Source organism: Formica exsecta, unplaced genomic scaffold (assembly GCF_003651465.1).
Source record: "Formica exsecta isolate Colony F162 unplaced genomic scaffold, ASM365146v1 scaffold122, whole genome shotgun sequence".
In the NCBI taxonomy this organism is placed as follows: domain Eukaryota; kingdom Metazoa; phylum Arthropoda; class Insecta; order Hymenoptera; family Formicidae; genus Formica; species Formica exsecta.
Window position 1 is genome coordinate 1,850,347 of NW_021848556.1, and position 20,977 is coordinate 1,871,323.

The following is a 20,977-nucleotide window of genomic DNA, read 5'->3' on the forward strand; positions in this document are numbered from 1 at the left end:
ATATATATATATATATGTGTGTTGTAAAGTACCGGATTATCGAGTGCGCGGATGTGATTTTGTAATAAAAAAACAAGATCGTCGGGCTGGATCGCCGGTGCTTTCGCGCAAATTCAACTCGTTTCTCTTTCGCGATAATCAATGCGTGTATACGTGCGACACACGTGTAATTGTCCTGGACGAGTGTAAAGCAAAAAAAGAAATAATTATTAGTAGCCGCGCGCCAACTAATGTTTCCGTGACGCTCTGATTCAGCCATGATTTATATTATGATGGACGGATAAGTAATCGAACGCTGTAACGGTGACAGATATTGAACCAATTTATGTAATAGTTATCACATTTTGAATATTACATGTATAATAACTCTATCTTAATAATATATTACATGTTATAATAACTATCATAATTAACCTTTCCACGACAAGCTATTCTTGTTTTTTCTGTGTAAAGGTAAAATGGATTACCGGATTATATAAATTAATTTGTAATCATTTTTATTTGTAATAATTTAATAGCTGCTGGTTTTTTATAACGAAAAAGTTAATATAATAATTTTCACACATAATTTTTTAGTAATTATTCTTTCAATAATATCACGCCGGGCGCGACTTTTACTTCTCATTATAGTTTAAAGTATAATTAATATAATTCTTTGAATATTGTATAATTTATTATAAAATGTATCTAATGTCTACGATATTGCACGAAAAGATGAAATAGATTTAATTTTATTAATCTTTTCGTAAAAGAATACTTCTCTTCTAGATAAGATAAAAATTGGATTATCACAGCAGAGATATCAGTTTTTTAAGCAAATTCAAATGTCTAGCAATAACTTAGCGGGAATCGAAGAATATCTACTTAATTTGTCGTATTTATTTACAAACTTATATAACATTGCATTTATAGATTTTTTTTTTTTGCAAGGAGGCTGTAAACTCTTCAATAGATGCGACTGTGAGCCATTATTTTATCTTTGCCTTATCTATCTTTTTCCCTTTATGTATCATTACATATTGTGTATCACATGATAAATAAGCTCGATGTTTTTAGTCAGCACGTAATTATATTTTTGAAAGAAATATAATCAAAGTATATATATTTATATATATAAAAAATATTTCTGGTGCATTATGTTACTCTTGTAGGAACTATATATTAAACATCTAAAAAGGATATACAAACATATGCGATATATGCGTAAGATATTACCGAATTCCCACCCAATGCATCTAGAAACTGCCGAATCATTTTCAGTAGTGGATGAAATTGCACATTGAATCACTGCCTTACACACTCTATACACACCATACACATTCTCACATTACACATGAAAAATTGTCAGTCTTTTCCAAACCCATTAAATCATTGTTAATACGGATGCACACTTCAGGCGTGCGAGATAATTAAATTAAATCAAATGCTTCTTTCGAGAGACGCTTTTAGATATTTTCTAAAGAATCGCCTTCGCGTTAACAGAAGCATCGACAAAAAAAAAGATGTCGTCGAATCAGCGTGAATCATTGCAACGAAACTTTGTAATTTTAGCGTAACACCGGGAATCGCGTGCCGATTTGACAGAAATCATATGTTCGACACAAATTTGAGCAAATGAAAAACGTGCAAAATATATATTTCATAGCAAACGTAGATCTCGTGCTTCACCGACACCGCGATACTCGAGGAAGCTCGACCGAAGACTGACGGAATTCGAACCGGCAAGATAAGAATTAAGTTACCTGCGATAAGCTAGAAAATATCTAGAGGTAACTTTACGTGCACTTGCTGGCGAGCGCACGTAACGTCTACTCGATTACGGAAAATCTAACACTGTAACGAATAATTCAACGTGAGCATCATTTATCGAATCTCGATTATTGCTTTCAAATATTTCTTTGCGATATATTTTTTGTGACTTCTATTTCGCGCCGTGAACAGAGATTTCGATTTATTCCAAAAAAATTACACTATAAAAATAATATAGAGAAAAAAATAATGAGATCACACTTATTTTTTTATTAATAATTTTCATTAATATAAAAATTATTTATATAATTTTGATTAAATATAGATATTTAATGAAGAATTAAGAAAACGTAAAATCGTTCGAAACTCGATATTTATTACATCGTTACTGCTACTATTGTCGAAATGTCAGTTCTATTTTTGACACCTAAAAAACCCCTTTTCGATCCCGATCGTTCCGATCATCGCGCGTGACCGCGAGCGTTATTGGTCCCGTGAAAAACACGGCGGTTTCGTGTAGCAGGATTTTTAACCGCCGCGGATACCACAACACCAGGCGATCGGAAGGCCATACGTCCGTATACATGCGTACCTTGCGAAGGTTCATCGAACCTCGGGCGCACGTACCGGGTTCTCTCGACCAATAATAAAGATGCACGCCCGGTACGTAACTACGCTCTGTACATACGTACATAAGTACTACCCTGCATCCGTACCCTCTTTCTCTTTCTCTCTCTCTGTCTCTCTCGCTGTAGAATACTCAAAGCGTATACGGGGTGTCCCGATTTCACCGCGTCTTAAATCGAAAAATAATAAATCGGTGAGAAAAGAAAAAAAGGATTAATTTGACTTTGATGCGTCGACAATTAAAACTTGAACGCGTCGTTCATCATGACATTATTTGATTACTTCACTCGGTTCTAATTAATCATTAATTTTATCGTCGTGAATTAAGAGTCATTTATTATTGTTGATCGGAGTAACAACGGTATTGCAATATTAGAGATAATTATACGCGGGTTGTATGTGATGTGAATGCAAATTATCCGAAATCCGCGATACTACATGATGTAAATTGAATTATTTTCGGATTCAAACTGTTACTCGGATGGAACGGAATTTCTGAATCGCTATATTCTCGGCACGACTTTTCGAAACCAGGATCGTATCATTCTCGAACCGTTACATTCTCGGATCACGGATTCTAGGTTGCACAACATCCCGGGACTGTTACATCCTTGCGATTCTCGTATCGCGAATTGCAGCATCTCCGGACTCCTAGCGTCCTTGGAATATCGATCTTATCATATCTCCCGTTTCCCTCGATCTTTCTCTCGGATTTCAATTCGAGAATCAATTTCAGTAATAGATATGCGATTCGCGCATATACTTAGCGATATCTCAGAAGACCGTACATAAGTATAACAAATATTATTAGAATTTAATTTTAACGATACTTTGAAAATTTCTTGGTGAAATAATTTTTACTACAATTATTATTTTATCAATCACACGGCTTCATTTACGTTACAATTAATAGTTCGAAAACAACAAAAACTTGAAGTCTTCGAAACTTAGATGAATTATCGTGAAAATCGCCTGGATTTTCCTCGGGAAATTCCTGCATGCACCGTGCGACACCCCGTATACAACATGTATGTCTGCCTACTTAGTGGCGACCGCGTCGCGTGTTTCTCTCAACGACACGGGCGCAGAAATTGGAATTCCTACGGAACGGATCATTGGCTCTCGATGACGATCCGTTCATGATCGCGATAAAAAATCGATAGAGACATCGAGCGTGAAATAAATGTGAACATGTAAAAAATTACCACTTTGCGTTGCGACACAATAATAACGGGACGAAACAAGTATTTTCGCGTATTTGCTGATATTTATGATTATTCGCGATAACGCCGATGTATTGAAAATATTCTAATTGCGATACCATCGATTCGACGCGCTATGAAAGAGGTAACCATCTCAATATCTTTGCAGAACTTCGGGACAAATATTATTATTTCACCGTTTTGTGTGATAAATTTATTTTTCATTCTTTTATTCTCGTAAAATGAAAATGTAAAAAATAGATGAAATATTTTATAGATCGGAATTAAGGATCTAAAGATCCCAAAAATTTAAAGATTCGACTGTCCATAGAGTGGAGAAACAGAATTTTGAAAATTAAGAAAAATATCGAAATTATAAGAAAATTTGGAAAAACTTAGAATCTAAAATATTAGAATGTAAAACCTCTAGGTATATCCGAGACGAAAAATTAAAGGATTCCATCGCAACAATTTTCCTGAATGCGCGCTAAAAAACAATTCGCGTTATATCAAGCGGAATCGCTGGAGATGATGCATCGGAGATGATAGTTATTGCTCGCGCTATCAGCAATGAGGCAAGTCGTTGTCGTCATAGCTCAACGTTTTTCGCTTTTAGCCGCAGGGCGTGGCGGCGATAGGTCTTTTGCCTACACTTTGCCGGCAACAGCGGCAATAACAGCGAGACTCGTGTTACGCTGGCTCTACATCTCACGCAAAAGACACGTGAAAGAAATAATTCTCCTCGAGCACTTTCTCGTTTCGTTGGAATATACATTCGATTTATATTATTTTTATCGTAATATCAAAAAACGAAATTATAATTAAGAAATATGCGTATAAACAAAAATTAGATATAAATCCAAATACATTTATATGGAGAAATATATTTCAATCATGTAATTAAAAAACGAAAATATATAAGAAAAGAATATCTGACAATTTTCGTATCTTTTCGCGGACGTTAATATAATTTACTCCTTATAAATAATTTATTCCTTAAAAATTTTCAGTTTAACGCCCTATTTAACAAGTCTTATATTATTATATTTCTGATTTTATTTATTGTATGTTTCTCTATCCTTTTCGCTTTACTGAAATGATTTTCATGGCAGCGTGGAGGCAGCTTTAGAGCCGCACAGTGTGGGCCGTACGATTCTAAAGTCGCTTTCATCTACGAGCCACACTTCTCAACCGTGCGAACGGATCGCTAATCTTTACCGTCTATCTTCGACGGGCGATTGCCTTCGCTCGCGAAATTATATCGCGCGACAGGTGCATGCGTTCATTATAAAAGCGCGGAGCCCGACGCGCCGCTGAATTCCGTTTTCCGAGGAAACGCGCAAGATTCGTCGAACCGGGACGCAGATCGTCACGCGAGTGCATCGGCACGTGTCGCGAGCGATGACACGTGACGAGTTTGATCGCGCGAACGACGATATCTCGCTACGCGCGACGGATCGCGTGACTATGTATGGAGAGACAGCCGAGAGATGCGTTATACAGCGAGGATGCCGATGAAATTTGTACAGAAATTGAGATATAAATGGCCGATTTGGCCGTATAAAGTGTGTAAGCCGTAAATATCAAAATGAACAAGATTCATTTTACTGACATGAGTTAAGTATTTTTCGCACTTGCAACATTTTGAAGTGGCAAGTTTCACATATTTTTCATGTGGCAAATACTCTAAATTATATGGTAGACAACGGATTTCTAAACACACACACACACACACACATACACACAAATATATATATAAATACTTACTAATAGAATATATGAATGGTATATATATTTTTTGCATTCTTAAAAATAATTTGTTAAAAAAAACAAAAAATTAAAAAAAGTTAATGTTTGGTTAATGAATTTATTGAAGATAAATCCGAGATTAAATTGAATAAAAAACACGCTTTGTACGACACAGATAGAGCAGTAATGTTTTTGCTTCTTCGTTACCACGGTGTTACACTTGTACCGTTACGTGCATTCAGAAGAAAATCATAAAGTGAATGACGAAGCTGTAACCATGAGATTCCGCGGTTTTTTTTTTCCAATAAATTTAATATTTTTTCATTTTATCAACTTCACAAACGCATTAAAGTCACGGTTAAACACGAAACAAAAGTATGATATTAAATTCAGTTCCGTATTGTTTCTTTCTTCTCCTCCTTGTTTTGCCGTTAGACTTTAGTATGATTTTATAAATCTCTCTGGAAGCCTTACCACATCCGTAAGGAATTAAGCGTTCGCATATATGTATACGTTGCTAATTAAGCTTTATTACACCAACGAGATCGCAGAAGCTCTACTACTTGATACTTTGTCGCATCACGCGGTTCTTAATCCAATTTACGTCTCTCGGCGGGATCGAGACGATTCGTTCGACGCAAACAAAAAAAGAAAACGCACACATATACGCACTGCTACTTCGAGTAAATTGTCGATTCGTAAGATCTCGATCCCGATGAGAGAGATTTTTAGAGGCCCGTCGTATGCGTCGTCGTCGGCATGCAAATCGCGGGAATCGACGTGAGAAGAATCGCGCGCGAGGGGCACACCTGTACATAGGTATCTTCAATTCTTTCGTTTCCCGCGAACGCCAGCACCCTCCTGTTCGAAGAGAGAAGACGAAATCCAAGATCGACGAAAATCCGCGAAGATTTTTAATCGGAATAAATCGCGGTTCCCCTCTCGCGAGGAGACGCGCCGAGACGCGTCCGATTCGGCAGTTCAATGCGAACTGACCACGTCTCATGCCATACCATGCCATGCTCCATTCCATTCCGCCACCGTTCCTTTCGGTCTTATTCCACGAATGATGTTTCTCTCTCCCTCTTTTAATATATATATATATATATCTCTCTCTCTCTTACAACATGACTCCCTACTCACGGTTGGGTCCCTTTCGCGCTCTCAATCACTCGGACTTTCGTCGTGTCGCTGCACTCGGCAGGTACTCGATCATTATCATCGCTGGCAATTAATTAATTAATTGCGAGTCGAGATATTCAGTGGAAAGAAAGGCACGTATTTCCAAAACGAATCATATCCTGTCATGCGGAAAAAGATATGTATAAATTAATCATATTTTGCTAAAAATGAGATATATAACATATGTTATATATGAGGCATATAAACACATATTAGAATCTTCTGATATAGCCTTCAGAGAAGTCTAATTTAAACATATATATTTATATACATATATAAATCTATATGTGTACACATTCATATTTCTCGTACAAGAAGTATTGTAAACCAAGCCTATCTAGTCTATCCTTCTCAACGCACACATTTCTGTCGAATTATACCCACATTCCACTAAATTACGGCCTAGCGTTCCAAGAGCAACGCTTCCGTCATCGTTGCCTCTCGAGATGACCGATGATACCATCATTTAATCGGCGTTGATGAATGTTACGAGAAGTCACCGTCGTTTAAATGGCGTTCGGTCTGTTTCAGAAATTTTACACGATATATAAACTTAAATATCTAATTCCTTTCGCGAAACTTAACTTTCTTAAAATATCCATATAAGAACTTAACGCTTCTAATATCAGCGCAAGCTACAACACCTGTTTCTCGTGGAGTCGCAACTTTTTATGCGATCTTGGTACGCGCTAAGTGGGTGACCCTCTGACCTAATCGCCGCTAATTTCATTTGCTAGATCGTTTGCCGGCTCGCGCCGGTTCGCGTTCTTTGTCTTTTTTTTTCACGCGTCGCAACGCTGAACAGCCCTCTCTCGCCCGCCTGTCTGTCTGTCGCGCTCCAAATACCTGTTCGGCTCTACCCACCTGCCGTGATTATGGCTCGTGGCGTCCCACGTAAATCTAAGCGCGGATCGCGACGGGGGAACCTCGCGCTACCGTCGTGAGAATCCATTTTTCCGCCCGTTGCAATCTCCTTCCGGCTGCCCTCGATCAGAATCCTGCATGCAACAGATTGCACAGTTTTTTTTTTTTTTTTTATGGATGACCGAAAAAGGCACCGCTTCTTTTCTATTACATCCCAGATGGCTTAAAAATTTTTCTGTTTTCATAAAAAGTCCTGCGAATTAATTAATAGAAAAATGTAGTATGATAAGATAGAATGAATAAAAAAATAAATAATAATAAAAAAGACAATTTTTAAGCCATGTGTATCAATGTTGCCAGAAAGTTCCCTGAAACATTCTTTAAGATACCTCCAATTTTAATTACGGTACTTCAATAAGACGTTGGAATGTAATATCTCATTACATGATAATGTTATAATTTGCTTCGACAATATTGCTTGCTTGCGTGTTAGAAAAAAATATTAGGATATCATACATAAAATATCAATTTGCATCCATAATTTTGTAATAATTAGAAAAAAATAATACACGCATTTAATTATAATAATTACCTCTGTATATTCTACTATAAATGTAAATCTAATTATTAAATACAAGATATATGTTTTTTCTAACTGAAAAAATCACGCGATCACATGGAAAATAAATCTAGATTTCATACTTCACGTAACAGATGAATAATAACGATTCCACGCGTGACAAATGACAATATCAATCGCTCATTAACGATCCCGGCAGAGATCGCGCGATCTGTTGATCATCATACGGCCCGATTGTCACAGCCTATCGACTTCGCGTGTACTCACGAAGTTGCTCACGCGACACTACGGAGACGTTGTTCATCATCGCAGAATCGAAGATCGCGTAGTTTTCGCTTTATAACGGTGATTGTATCGACAATAGCGAACAAACGAAGGAACGAACGTGAAACCACATGCGTCGCGAACGAAAGCCCGCACGAGACTGCCGGCCCGATGACGACGCATCGTCTTTAGCATTTGGCTTGGATGAGCAAAGTGGACGGATGGATGGGTAAATGGATAGGTGTACCGTGACGGTTCTTACGAACGCAATTTTCGAATTTTTGACATCAAAAATATTTCTCTATAAATGTACGATTTTAAATTCTTCGCATGCGATTTTTGTTAAAATAAAATTTACTCAAAACCGGCTGAAGATATTTTTAATCTCTCCCCTGAAAAAAAAAATATATATATAATAATGCTTGAATTTTTTATTTTTCCATTCGATAAACGCGCAAATTTATGTGTTGTCTTTTTTAACATGTGTTCGATTATATTAAACAGATAAGATTAAACATTATATTATCAAGATCGATACGATTAGACCAAGAATTCGAAAAAGAATAATTTCGCAAATTTTCATGAAAATCTAAATTCCTTTAATGTAATGTCAATATATAAGATTATTTATATATTTTATTATTTATATATTTTATGTGTCTCTATTCTATGACTATCTTGTATGTACAATTAATTATTTGAATAAATGGTGCGCAAGCAAGATCGTTCGTTTGTTGATTATACTTCTGCCAAAGTGCAGTTAGACCTTCGCGGACTGCATGACATAATGCGCATTTCTGGACTAGGCCGTGACATTGCATAACAAAACGTATTAGATGCGTATCGTGATACGCAAGTAACGCGAGCTACCGACGCATCGGATAATAACATACATAGTAGTACACATTACATCTCGTCATAATTATACAGACTTTATATGAGCAGTCATGTATGCTTTACGTGTCTATTAATTTTGTAATGTGTTTTTTAATGTGATATAGCTCGCACGCGATAGCAAATGAACAGATAACACAAACAAGAGAAAAATAATTTTCTCTTCATTAAAAATAATTCGGTTATTTATAATCGATTAATCAAATTCTAGTAATAAACAATAAAAAATTCATATATTGTAATTTAATAATTTTCTGCTAATTCGCGATCGATTTATTCTCAATTAAAATTTAAAATACCGTTACACACATTCTGAAATGCAATAAAGATGCAGAACCTTAATATTCTAAATTAAAGCATAACTTTGACGTCATAAAAATTCTATTTCCTCACGTTTAATAACTGAAATATTCAAAACTTTTAACTCGTCACGTTTAATAACTGAGATATTCAATGCCGCAAAAAAATGTTCTTTGAGAAAACCGACTATAAATTGGTTGACAAGTTTACATCTACTATCACGATATAACAGCCTTTATAAATTTTAGTTATGCTAAAAAAAACATTGTTATTTTTGCTTATTTCTAAAATCGAAAATTCGTCCAATTTTATTTATATTATGATCAAAATTAGAGCGTGATATGGATGCGGAAACGGACGAGGCAAGGAGGAATGCCAAGGGAGACGAATAGAGCGTTTTGAGGCAGTACGTACTTCCTCACTGTGCACCGCGTGTGTGTGTCGTCATAAATGCAGTCATTTAAGAAAGACCAAGATAGATAGACATATGAAGAAGGAGAAGAGAAATAAAGAAGGAGAAGGAGAAGACCGAGAGAAACGAGGAGGGCTTCGTCGGCAATGAGCGAGAGACCTTGATGGTCCGAAGAGTGCTACCATTTTCGCAGGGCGTAGTAGCGGATTGACGCAGGTATGGACCGACCGCACGGTACCATAGGTCACGAGAAAAGAACGCGAGTACGAAAGATGCGGGCTTTTTAACGGGGAAAAAAAATCTGAGTTTGATCGCAAGAATCGATCTTAAATTCGCAAGTCGATTCGTGGAAAAACTCGTGAGATTCGTCGAGATTTGACCGCATTTGGCTAGATCTGATCCCGCAAGCGTCTTTCAACACATGGAGGATTATTCTTCTAGTTAATTATTTTCTATAGAACGCAATATAATTTTTTAGCAGTTTTTAAACGTGTGACTTTCCGAAAGTGACTTCTCAATGACAAGATCGATCATGATTCTTTGTGGATGATTTAGAAGTGTATCATTTATAAAGAGGGTAAGGAAAACGATGTGCGACCACATTTTACATTTTATTAACATAATAATTAAGAAAAAATACTTGATGTTTAATTATATGATTTTATATAAATATATATTTAAATATATTTAAATATATATATGAACATATTTTTATATAAATCTTGCGAAGAGAGATAGATAACAGGAGGAAGATTTTTCACGCGGAATTTTCATGTTTTTCTATCTGATGTTGCATACAAAAATTAAATTCCATTTTCGGCCACCCCCGCACGTTCGCGTCGCGAATTGCGCGTCACCCTGTAACAGGCGTCTAGTTTTATCCCAAACTAGAGCGCGCCGTGCTAAAGATAGGTCGTTGCAGGCAGGAATCGGTGTGCATCCACTACCGGCACAGGGAACAAGGGCGACCTTGGCCTTACGAGCTTATATAACGAGGAAACGGCTGATTCGCGAGCTCAGTCGTTTCGACCTATCGACGCGACATAATATATCGTGACTTATCGGACGATTCGCATTTGCGACGATGCATGTTTTCCTCGTCGATTTTTATATCGATTCCGATACGAAGCTCCATTAGAGCAGTCTCTGCATTTTATACGCGAGAATAAAATGCATTAGCACGTCTCTCCACGTCAACTGTTTTTTTTTTTTTTTTCGGACGCGGAAATATCTAATTAAATACTTTTCCGCATACAAATCGGCTCGTTAGAGTCACTCTCCGCGTAGTAACTCTTCGCGTTTCTCTGCTTCTTTCAGTGGGAATAATATTCGAGATTCGGAAGTCAGTTTTATTTACTGCGTCGGAAATTTCCATGAAAAAAACGTGACTGCGTAAAAATGCAAGCGATAGCGCGATCAGAAAAATAGGTACCATTAAAGGAGCGCGCGCACCGCGCTTCGACCGATCGAACGACCGGCGACAACGGTGGAGGGGTTCGTCGCCGCGGAAAATCAACTCTCTTCTTGGCAGAAACGGAATGACCAGCCCGTGGGTGGCAGCGGCGACGGCGGCACGATAGATCGCGAAACTCTTCCGCTTTTTTGACAGATGCGAGCGTCAGTGAGTCGCGTGACGCGTCGCTAGTGCTCTCGAGCGAGGAAATCGATACTGTTTACGGCAGTTCGCGGTGAGTCGATCCGAAACGCAAATTACGAAGAAGATGTTCCGTATATCGATGCTTCGAAAATCGATTACGATTAGCGTAAATATATTTAAAAAAAAAGAAAAGATATCTTCTACCTTCCATGAGACTTGATTTTTAAATCTTTCATTATGTAAAATAAGTTATCTAACAATAAGTTTTTTTTAATAATTATTGTTGTGAGTTAAATGAGATTTTGCGATCTCTAATAAATTGCATACATGATGTTGTAATGATAATGAACGTTAAACTTAACAAAAGAATTGATTCGGATAAAAAAGGACTCGCGATTTCGCATTAACCGTGTGTTAAAAAACAAAGCTTAATCAATTCTCTCGACCTTGGTTTCCTTCATTATGGTCATGCATAAGAATCACATCTGCTATGCAGGCTGAGCCCATTAGATATGCAAAAAATCTATTTAACTCTTTTTAGTATGCTCGATGCAAACATATATGTATTAATTAATTAATATATATAAACGGGAGGGAGAGAGAGTTTCTCAAGTTTCAAATATTATTACATTTCATTACACATTAATTTCATCTTCACACATATGTCTATATCTTTTTAATTTCCTGTTTATATATTGATTAATATTTTTATTAACACATTTATTTCTATGTATGAAACGTATATCAGTTTAAATATAATTTTGCGACTTTGAGTATTTGACTTGACTATAAATCATACTATAAATCCTTCCAGGTGACCCACTATGTTGTAATGATAATGAACGTTAAACTTAACAAAAGAATTGATTCGGATTCGGATAAAAAAGGACTCGCGCATTAACCGTGTGTTAAAAAACAAAGCTTAATCAATTCTCTCGACCTTGGTTTCCTTCATTATGGTCATGCATAAGAATCACATCTGCTATGCAGGCTGAGCCCATTAGATATGCAAAAAATCTATTTAACTCTTTTTAGTATGCTCGATGCAAACATCGTTACGTCAAGTTTGCCGGATAAAGTATCTCAAGTTACGCAAAAAGTACTATAAAATTGGATTATTTTATAACGAATTTGAGTTTATATTAAACGCAATGAGACATTGTGACATAACGAAAATTTGGCATTAGCCACGTGCACACTTTTAACGAATCAACACGTTTTCTGTTTATTTTCTGACCGTGACATCATCGCGAAATTTGTTATAATAGGTACGATTCGCGAATAAATTTAGCTTACAATAATTTATTTACTTGTCACTTATTTTATTATTTTATGCATATTAAAAATATTATTCTTAGTCCATTTTAATATCGAAATTAATATTCATTACATATTTTTTAGGATTAAAAAGATTCCAACAAACATAGAAACGAGTGGGCGAGATTACGCAGTACAATTTTCCAGGTAAAGTAATTACTGTTTATACTTGGATATTAGGGAAGTATTGAGACTTACTTTAGATTCTGAGTATCTGTGCGTGCATGTATTGATTGGTAAATAGTGTGAAATAAATTATGTTAAATGATTATAAGTTTGAAAATATATATAATAAATTTGAAATATATATTTTAATTAATTAATATATATAAACGGGAGGGAGAGAGAGTTTCTCAAGTTTCAAATTCTATTACATTTCATTACACATTAATTTTATCTTCACACATATGTATAATATATATCTTTTTAATTTCCTGTTTATATATTGATTAATATTTTTATTAACACATTTATTTCTATGTATGAAACGTATATCAGTTTAAATATAATTTTGCGACTTTGAGTATTTGACTTGACTATAAATCATACTATAAATCCTTCCAGGTGACCCACTAACACTGAGACCACGAGGAAGAATGTTCAATTCGATATTGCTGCTTTGGGCGTTGGTCGGTCTAATTGGCCGAGTGCACAGTAAATGCAGCTTAGCCCCGATTGCCGATAACGAGCGTTCGATCGCCTACGTGTGTATCCACGGCGACCTGAGCGATCTCGACGAACTGTCCGACGAGACCGAGTGGATCGAGTTCTCGGTGTCGCGTTTTCACGCGATCCCCGACGGTGCCTTTCGTCGATTCCCGAATCTCCGTCGCCTATCGTTCTACAATTGTCACGTGAACGTCATCGAACCCGATGCGTTTCATGGCCTGCATCGACTCGATTGGCTGATATTCCACGGCACGAGGATCCACGCGGCGAGAACCACGTGGTTCCGTCACCTACCGAATCTCAGACGATTGATCTTGGATAGGTAAACATCTCTTATAATTTAATATTATAAAGAAAATCAAAATGAGGGGATTCAAAAACATGGGAGTAAAGAAAGCTATATTCATAAAAAAATCTGCAATATATATAAATAGAGAATAATAACGAACATTTTATTATTATTATTATTAATTAAAAATTTTATTGGCGATGTTTTCTTTTGTCAATGATATTCGGTATCAGATTCAATTTAAATAAATCGTCATCGATGGTCGTTGCATTGAGAAACATATATTATATTTATCAAATTCGAGGACATCGGTAAATCGAGGCCAGATTTGCAGCGACTTATGTAAAGCGTCTGACAGTTATATATTCGATAATGTCAGTGACCTAGTTATTCGTCGTACATTGTAAGCGTGACGTCATCCAGTATCCGAATATCAACGATTAGAAACTACGATAATTACGAATAGTAGAACCTATGGAATTAAGATTACGCCTACGAAGTTCGTCCTAAATTACGTCAAATTCTCAGAATCGATTATTCTCGGATTCTCAATTATTAGAAACCCGAACCTTCCGGATTTTTTAATTCTAATATCATCGAATATCTGAAATTTTTTAATTCGCGGATTTCTAGTACAAGGATTCTTAGATTTTGAAATTCTTGGATCTTGACATGCTTATATATCTTTCCATTTCTTTATTAATATTCCGAGATTCTGAAAAATATATACATGTGTACGGTACATAAAATACATTCATATTATCCTTTCAGATGTGGTTTGGTGCACGTCGAGCACGATGTTTTTCGCATGTTACCGCGACTCGAGACTCTAGACCTACGCAATAATGACCTCGATTGTCTCTCGGTGGACGAGCTGTCGCATCTGACAATGCTCAGGACCGTGCGCATCGACGGCAACCCGTGGTTATGCGAGTGCCGGCTGAGAATGGAGAAATTTTTCCACGACAGATCGATCGTTCAGGAAATCGAATGCAGGGTTCGACCGAGGATCTGCACCGTGCACAAAATTCCGCAGTGCATGACGCAGATCGATATCCCGCTCCCATCTCCGATGATAATCATCGAGCCGATAAGTAATCAGGAGGTGAGACAATCATTTTATACTTACAATGTTATTTCTAATAATGTCGTATGATAATTTAAATTGTTATTCTCTTTCATATACGTATATTTTTTTTGTTTAAAAAAATTTTCTATATAAATTAAATTTATTCTCCCACAATTTCTGATTCAAATAAATTTAAATTGTTCACATAATAAATATTGCAAATTTAACCTTTTTTTACTATAACGTTAGATAAATTGCAAATTTTCTGACAAATGCATTTTTTACGGATACGTGTAAAACAGAATAAATTATAGATATATCAATATACAATCGTATATATACTGATAATAACGCAATATTATTTAGAATCAAGTTGCGTTATTTTCAAGATATCGTGTTTCAAAGAGTCGAGCTACAGAATAAAATAGAAACTCTTTGATTGTAATTGCGTACCTAATAATATCGCACAATCATAATCTTTATTACTATGATTTCTACCATCTAAAAAGGCAGTTTATCATACATATCACGAAAGAAAGTTCAATGCGTGATGTTAGTTGATTAGTTAATTAAGAATGTAATTGCTCGTCTGATGACCATATACTATTATTATTCTCTGCTTTAATTACTGATATTATCTTATACACGAAAGAAAGTTAGATGCACATATTGCAGTTGAAAAATATCAACGCATAAAAAGGAGTAAAAATTATATACCGATGATATTCAATTAGAAATATTAATATCATTTCATATAAAAATGGACTCATCAAAATTATATTGCACAATCATTATATAAAAATTAATTATAAATACGGTTTAAATTTTTTTTTTTTTTTTTTTTTTTTTTTTAATTTTTTTGAAAATACGCGCGGTATTATTATTTTACACAACTTGTTCAAAAAACTTTTCCCGATTTAGATACCTAGTATACCCATGGTATTGGCGTATTTTATTTTTTCTATATTCATATATACCTTGCTTTACATTTCGTGCATTTGTCATATTTATGTATTAATAATCTTCTATATCTGTTATAGAGAGCATTATATTAATATAATTAATAAGATATATGGAAGATTAAATACATAAAGCCGGAATAAAATATGACGGATAGATAATTAATTTTTATTTAGCAAGTATACCTATATAAAAAAATAATAAAGAGATTAATCTCGATATACACGTGAATTATTTAGCAAATAACTGCCATTTTAAAAAAATCAGAAAATTGTATGTATTTGAATTTGGCAGTCAAAAAAATACTGTAGATATATCAAGTTTCATAAAACAGGAATGAAAATTCCTGTTTAATACAATAATGACCCAATGATGGCTGGTCTTAAGAGAGATAAGATCGTAATTTTACATGATTTTCATGATTTAACTCTCCATGGTATTCATGTATTAATCGAGCTAATGTAATTTTTCATTTACTCTCTCTCTCTCTCTCTTCCTTCCTCCCTCTCCCTCTGGGACACCATCTCACAAAGTACCTAAATAATAATTACTCATTCATTCTCCCATGAGGAAAACTAATAACAAACTCACCGTATCGGAGGACGAAATCGCACTCTCAGCACCGCGAATCCTCGGATGTCTTCGAGCATCGTTATCTCCTTTGGACGGCTCCTTTCGAAGTCCAACAGCGACACGCTGGTTCGCTCCACGATCGGCGAAAATCACACGCGACATATAATCGACAGCACCTGACACACGCACACACGCGGGGAAACGTTTATTATATCACTCGCTGCGTCCGTTCCGACGAAAATCAAGGCGCACGATGAAAATGGCGGGAGCTGCGAATCACGCGATCGACGACGCAGTTATTGCTATACGCGACTTCCCTCCTCACTTTTCGGCCGGTTATTAGTCGGCACGCGATTTCTTTTGTGCTACCGACAACTGTCACGATACATCACAACACGTATCCGACACGCAAGTTATGTGACGCCGAAAATTGTATCACGATATTTCGCGAACGCGTTCGTTTTGTTGGACGAGTACGTCAAGCACGGAACTGTTTATCGCTCGATTTGAACGCGAAGTTTTAGTGCGACTGGTCACGTGACCCGCGAAGCTGCCGCTGATTGGCTCACCGTAGGAGTGACGAAATCCCGCGCGATACGCAATCTATGTGCAATCTATAATACGAATCACGTTAAAAACATTCGAGCATCTATAGAAGATTACTGCACTTCTTCCATCTTTGTAACGAATTCCATTCGATTGTTGTCGATAACTAAAGCTTGGAAATTGGTCAATAATGGGGGGGACCAGAGTTCGAATACCGAGTAAGGGTATCGCGATTGACAATCGTATCCGAGATCGCGACACAAATGGAAGAGAATGATAGAGATCTCGTTGATCGTGCACAAAAAGAAACGAGCTCACCTCACTTATCACATTCGCGGATCAACCCCCCGGGTATCTTATCTATTTCTCACTTGTTCCCGCAGGAACGTCCTGGTAACCGCTTCCAGACGAGCGCGCTGACGTCGCTGGACCGACTGCCGGACAGGAGTACGTGGATCGAGATCACGGGGTTACAGATCGATCAAGTGCCCGCGTACGCGTTCTTTCGCTTCGGCAACAGCCTCCGTAGCCTGGAACTCCGCGATTGCTCGATCGGGGCGATTGAGCCGGGCGCGTTTGCCGGTCTACACCAGTTGCAACGGCTCACGCTCGTCGGTAACCGGCTGCCCGCGGTCGCCGCTCATTGGTTCGACGATCTCGTCGCGCTGCGCCTATTGGTCCTCGCTCGCAACGGCATCACGCGCGTCGAGACAGGCGCGTTTCGTCCGTTGGCCGGCAGCCTGCGCCATCTCGACGTGCGATACAATCAATTGCGTTGCCTGTCGGTGAACGAGCTGGCGCATCTGGAGCATCTCGAGCGTCTCGACGCCATTGGTAATCCGTGGTACTGCGAGTGTCGCAGGAATCTGCAGAGGTTCCTTACTGATCGTAATGTGGGGTTCGAGATTGCCGATAGATGTTACGAGGAAGACGAAGTGATCATCGAACCGACTGATGGAGGGCAGCATTCGATTGTAAGTGGCGATTTGATAAAAATGTCTGATTGTCTTCTTCAAGGGGGAAATGCAAAGTATTCTTCGCAAGTTTTGTCTCAAAAGTAAAAGATACTACAGCATAAAGAATGTTGCAGAGAGTAATATGTAAAAAGTAAAGCTTTTTCTTAGAATTTACTTAATTTCTCTATGAAATCTTTCTCCTTAAAAGAATTCACGTTTTATTCATGATATCGCGAATAGAGAAAATTCTTATTTTAATTTTTACTCTGCATTTCATATATATTTTATATATGATTTCATATATAATATACTCATACATATGATATTCTTTTGATAAATTCTATATTTATTATATTTTATTTATAAAAATAGTCATCAAAAGAAATTTTATCTAGATCTTGGTATTGGCTTGTTAAACATTCTTCTCATACGAAATATTTCTTTTTAGACCGAGACGACTTCGACCGGCCAAGTGCGCTGGACGTCTTTCGACGATCAAATTCTGTATGACAAGAATATAACCGTAGTAAGACCGACGATCGAGATTCACACAGAGAAACCGCCGGTTCATAGAGGTAGTTGCGCGCAAGACAGGACGCAAACATCGCAGCAAGTTTTCACCTGCAGTGGCATTGTCTCGCTAAAGGAATTGGACGTTATACCTCATTCGGCCCACACCATCCGCATCATCCTCTCGAACCTGAAAACGATCCCGACTCGAGCGTTCGCCCGCTTCGACGGCTGGCTGTCCAGATTGGAATTACGCGATTGCGATATCGAGACGATCGAATATCGCGCCTTCGTCGATTTGTACAATCTAAACTACCTGTCATTGCACAGTAATCAACTAAAGTTGGTGTCATCTGAGGCATTGGAAGGCCTGACGAATCTGCGGCACTTGGATCTCTCGCGAAATCACATTTACCGCATCAACAATGAAGTGTTTGATATATTGCCGCAGTTGTACACCCTCGACGTCTCCGAGAATAACATGAACTGCTTCGGCGTGGAACATATGGCGCGCAAGGCGCCGCATCTGTATTCTCTTAAAGTGTCGGGCAATCCGTGGACTTGCCTGTGCGGGTCCAAGCTGGCCAGCTTCCTGGATTCCCGTAGGATACCGTACAATCGCGAAACCCTGTTCGATACAGGCGACGACTGTTACGCTACCGGAATGCCCGTGACCCCATCCACAACGGCGGTGATCACCTCGAAGTCGACTACGACCGAACCGCCCTCGATAGGTCTTTATGACGAGCGTATTCAAGGTTCCTGCACCAGAATTCCTGACTCCGCGAAACCGCGGTATCGTTGCGTCGGCGGCAATCTGTCATTGCTGAAGAGCCTACCATATGAAGCCGTCGCCATCGAGTTCCTCGATGGACATCTGCCTCACCTCCCGGCCGGCTCTCTTTACCAATTCTCAAAATTGCAGGAGCTCGTCATCAGGAACTGCGGTCTTAAAACGATCGAACCCGGCGCTTTCAGAGGCCTAGACTCCCTAGAGCAACTTACCATCCAGAATAATACATTGACGTCGATCGAGGCAGAGTGTTTCAACATAGAGCGTCTCGAGCGGTTGGATCTGCGCGGTAACTTGATCCGCTACATCGCGCCAGGCGCTTTCCATCACCTGCCCAGACTGGTCTACTTGAATCTCGAAGGCAACGATCTACAGTGCATCTTCACCAGCGACTTGCAAAGCATGCAACATCTGCACGTCGTCGAATTCGCCGGCAATCCACTCAAGTGGCGTTGCCGCGTGGACCTGGAGCAATTTCTCGAAACGCGGAAAATCAAGTTCGTCCGGGTGGAGAACTCGTGCGAGGGTAAAAAGATCATGAGAAATCTTCTGTACCAGAATCAGACCGCCGAGGCTCTGAAATGTCCGCCTGGCTGCTCGACGGCGAACAAAATTGATCAGAGAAAGAGTTTCACATTGTTTGTAACATTCACATTATTTTTCGCAATACGAATGCAATAACTTCCTTCGCGTAAAGGTAAGAATTTTAAATATAATAAAAAAATGGCCTTTTTTTCTTCCGAAATATATTAAAGCCCCTTTAATTTATGATTATTCTCTCCATAATATTCCATAGTTTTTTTTTAAACTTGTACTGATGTATATTTAATAGAAGAAAATTAGTTTGAAATGTTTATCAATAGTTTTTATACGAGAAAAGATAAATAGTAAAACAATTAGAGGCTTCCAAGATTTCGCATGACAGTTAAAATAAAGTATAAAAATGAATTTTTCTTCACACAACAAATAGTGTTTAAAGATTTCTAAATTAGTTTATACTTGTTATTTATAAATGCGATTATTTATATCTAGGAGATATTTGTCTAATGAATAAGTAACATTCGATTCTGCCATAAATTTAGAATTACACGTTGAATATCAAACAAAAACATTCTGATAAATATATGCACCAAATGGAATGAAGAAGTTGGGGATTGATAAAGTTTCTTGAAATGAAAGATATCTTTATAAAAAAAATAGACAAAGATAGAGATATGGTATTGTTAATGTTGTCAATGCAATGTGTTCATACATGAAAACGCTTAAACTAATAAATACATATATTTATTTAATACGAAGCACATATTTAATCTTTTTAGAATCTCTTTAATATTGTATAATACTGTACGTAGGATAACGCTTCTCGATCTCTAGTTAGTTTGTTAGATTGCTTAGACTGTTAACCTGTTCGTCGCATATATGGCACTGTTTGATTACAAATGTTATTATTATTGTTATCAAATATATTGTGACGAGAATATGTAATTTGAAATATTGAAAAATTGTGCATTATTGCCGAAAGGGACCACCGATATATGACCATCTCTTAAAGATGAAGAACAATAAGTTACATATTCTATATTATGTAAAGTTTATATATCAATGTGAACGCGTAAACACATTCATGTGCCATAAAGAGATGCGTGTTAGTGCGACGTTAAAATACTTCTTACTTGTGTTCATTTTATTTATATGAAAAAAAAACCGATTGTATATATATTTATTGTCAGAATTGTAACGAGCCATTTGCTACTAAAATGCAAGTTTAATAAAAATTTATTTTGTGCAACGATTATTTATTTCATCAGCTGTCTTACTATCGCATTTATGTGATTTGATTTATCATAATATATTATAGTAGGAAATATATATATA

The 20,977-nt window shown here is 37.2% G+C and overlaps 2 protein-coding genes across 6 annotated transcripts in view; one reads left to right on the top strand and one right to left on the bottom strand.

Moving 5' to 3' along the window:
* The window catches only part of LOC115244663 (cytospin-A), a 55,090-nt gene extending 38,025 nt beyond the window's left edge, over window positions 1-17,065 (bottom strand). The window contains exon 1 of one of the 2 annotated variants that reach the window (XM_029822513.1): window positions 16,316-17,065. In XM_029822513.1, coding sequence (XP_029678373.1) covers window positions 16,316-16,459 — 144 coding nt within the window. In that variant the 5' untranslated portion in view covers window positions 16,460-17,065. The remainder of the gene's footprint in view (window positions 1-16,315) is intronic. The other variant, XM_029822546.1, reaches the window with a different exon arrangement.
* On the top strand, window positions 9,918-20,897 carry LOC115244688 (slit homolog 2 protein-like). 4 transcript variants are annotated; one of them, XM_029822564.1, is made up of 7 exons: window positions 9,918-10,400; window positions 11,141-11,511; window positions 12,822-12,884; window positions 13,302-13,728; window positions 14,467-14,800; window positions 17,227-17,817; window positions 18,248-20,897. In XM_029822564.1, the coding sequence occupies exons 4-7, from the start codon at window positions 13,334-13,336 to the stop codon at window positions 19,781-19,783; spliced, it is 2,856 nt and encodes a 951-aa protein (XP_029678424.1). In that variant the 5' UTR covers window positions 9,918-10,400; window positions 11,141-11,511; window positions 12,822-12,884; window positions 13,302-13,333; the 3' UTR covers window positions 19,784-20,897. The 4 variants fall into 4 exon arrangements, with proteins under 4 accessions (XP_029678424.1, XP_029678433.1, XP_029678416.1 ...); XM_029822573.1 differs by lacking the exon at window positions 11,141-11,511; XM_029822556.1 differs by lacking the exon at window positions 9,918-10,400 and having other exon boundaries at window positions 10,426-11,511.
* The last annotated feature ends 80 nt before the right edge of the window (window positions 20,898-20,977 follow it).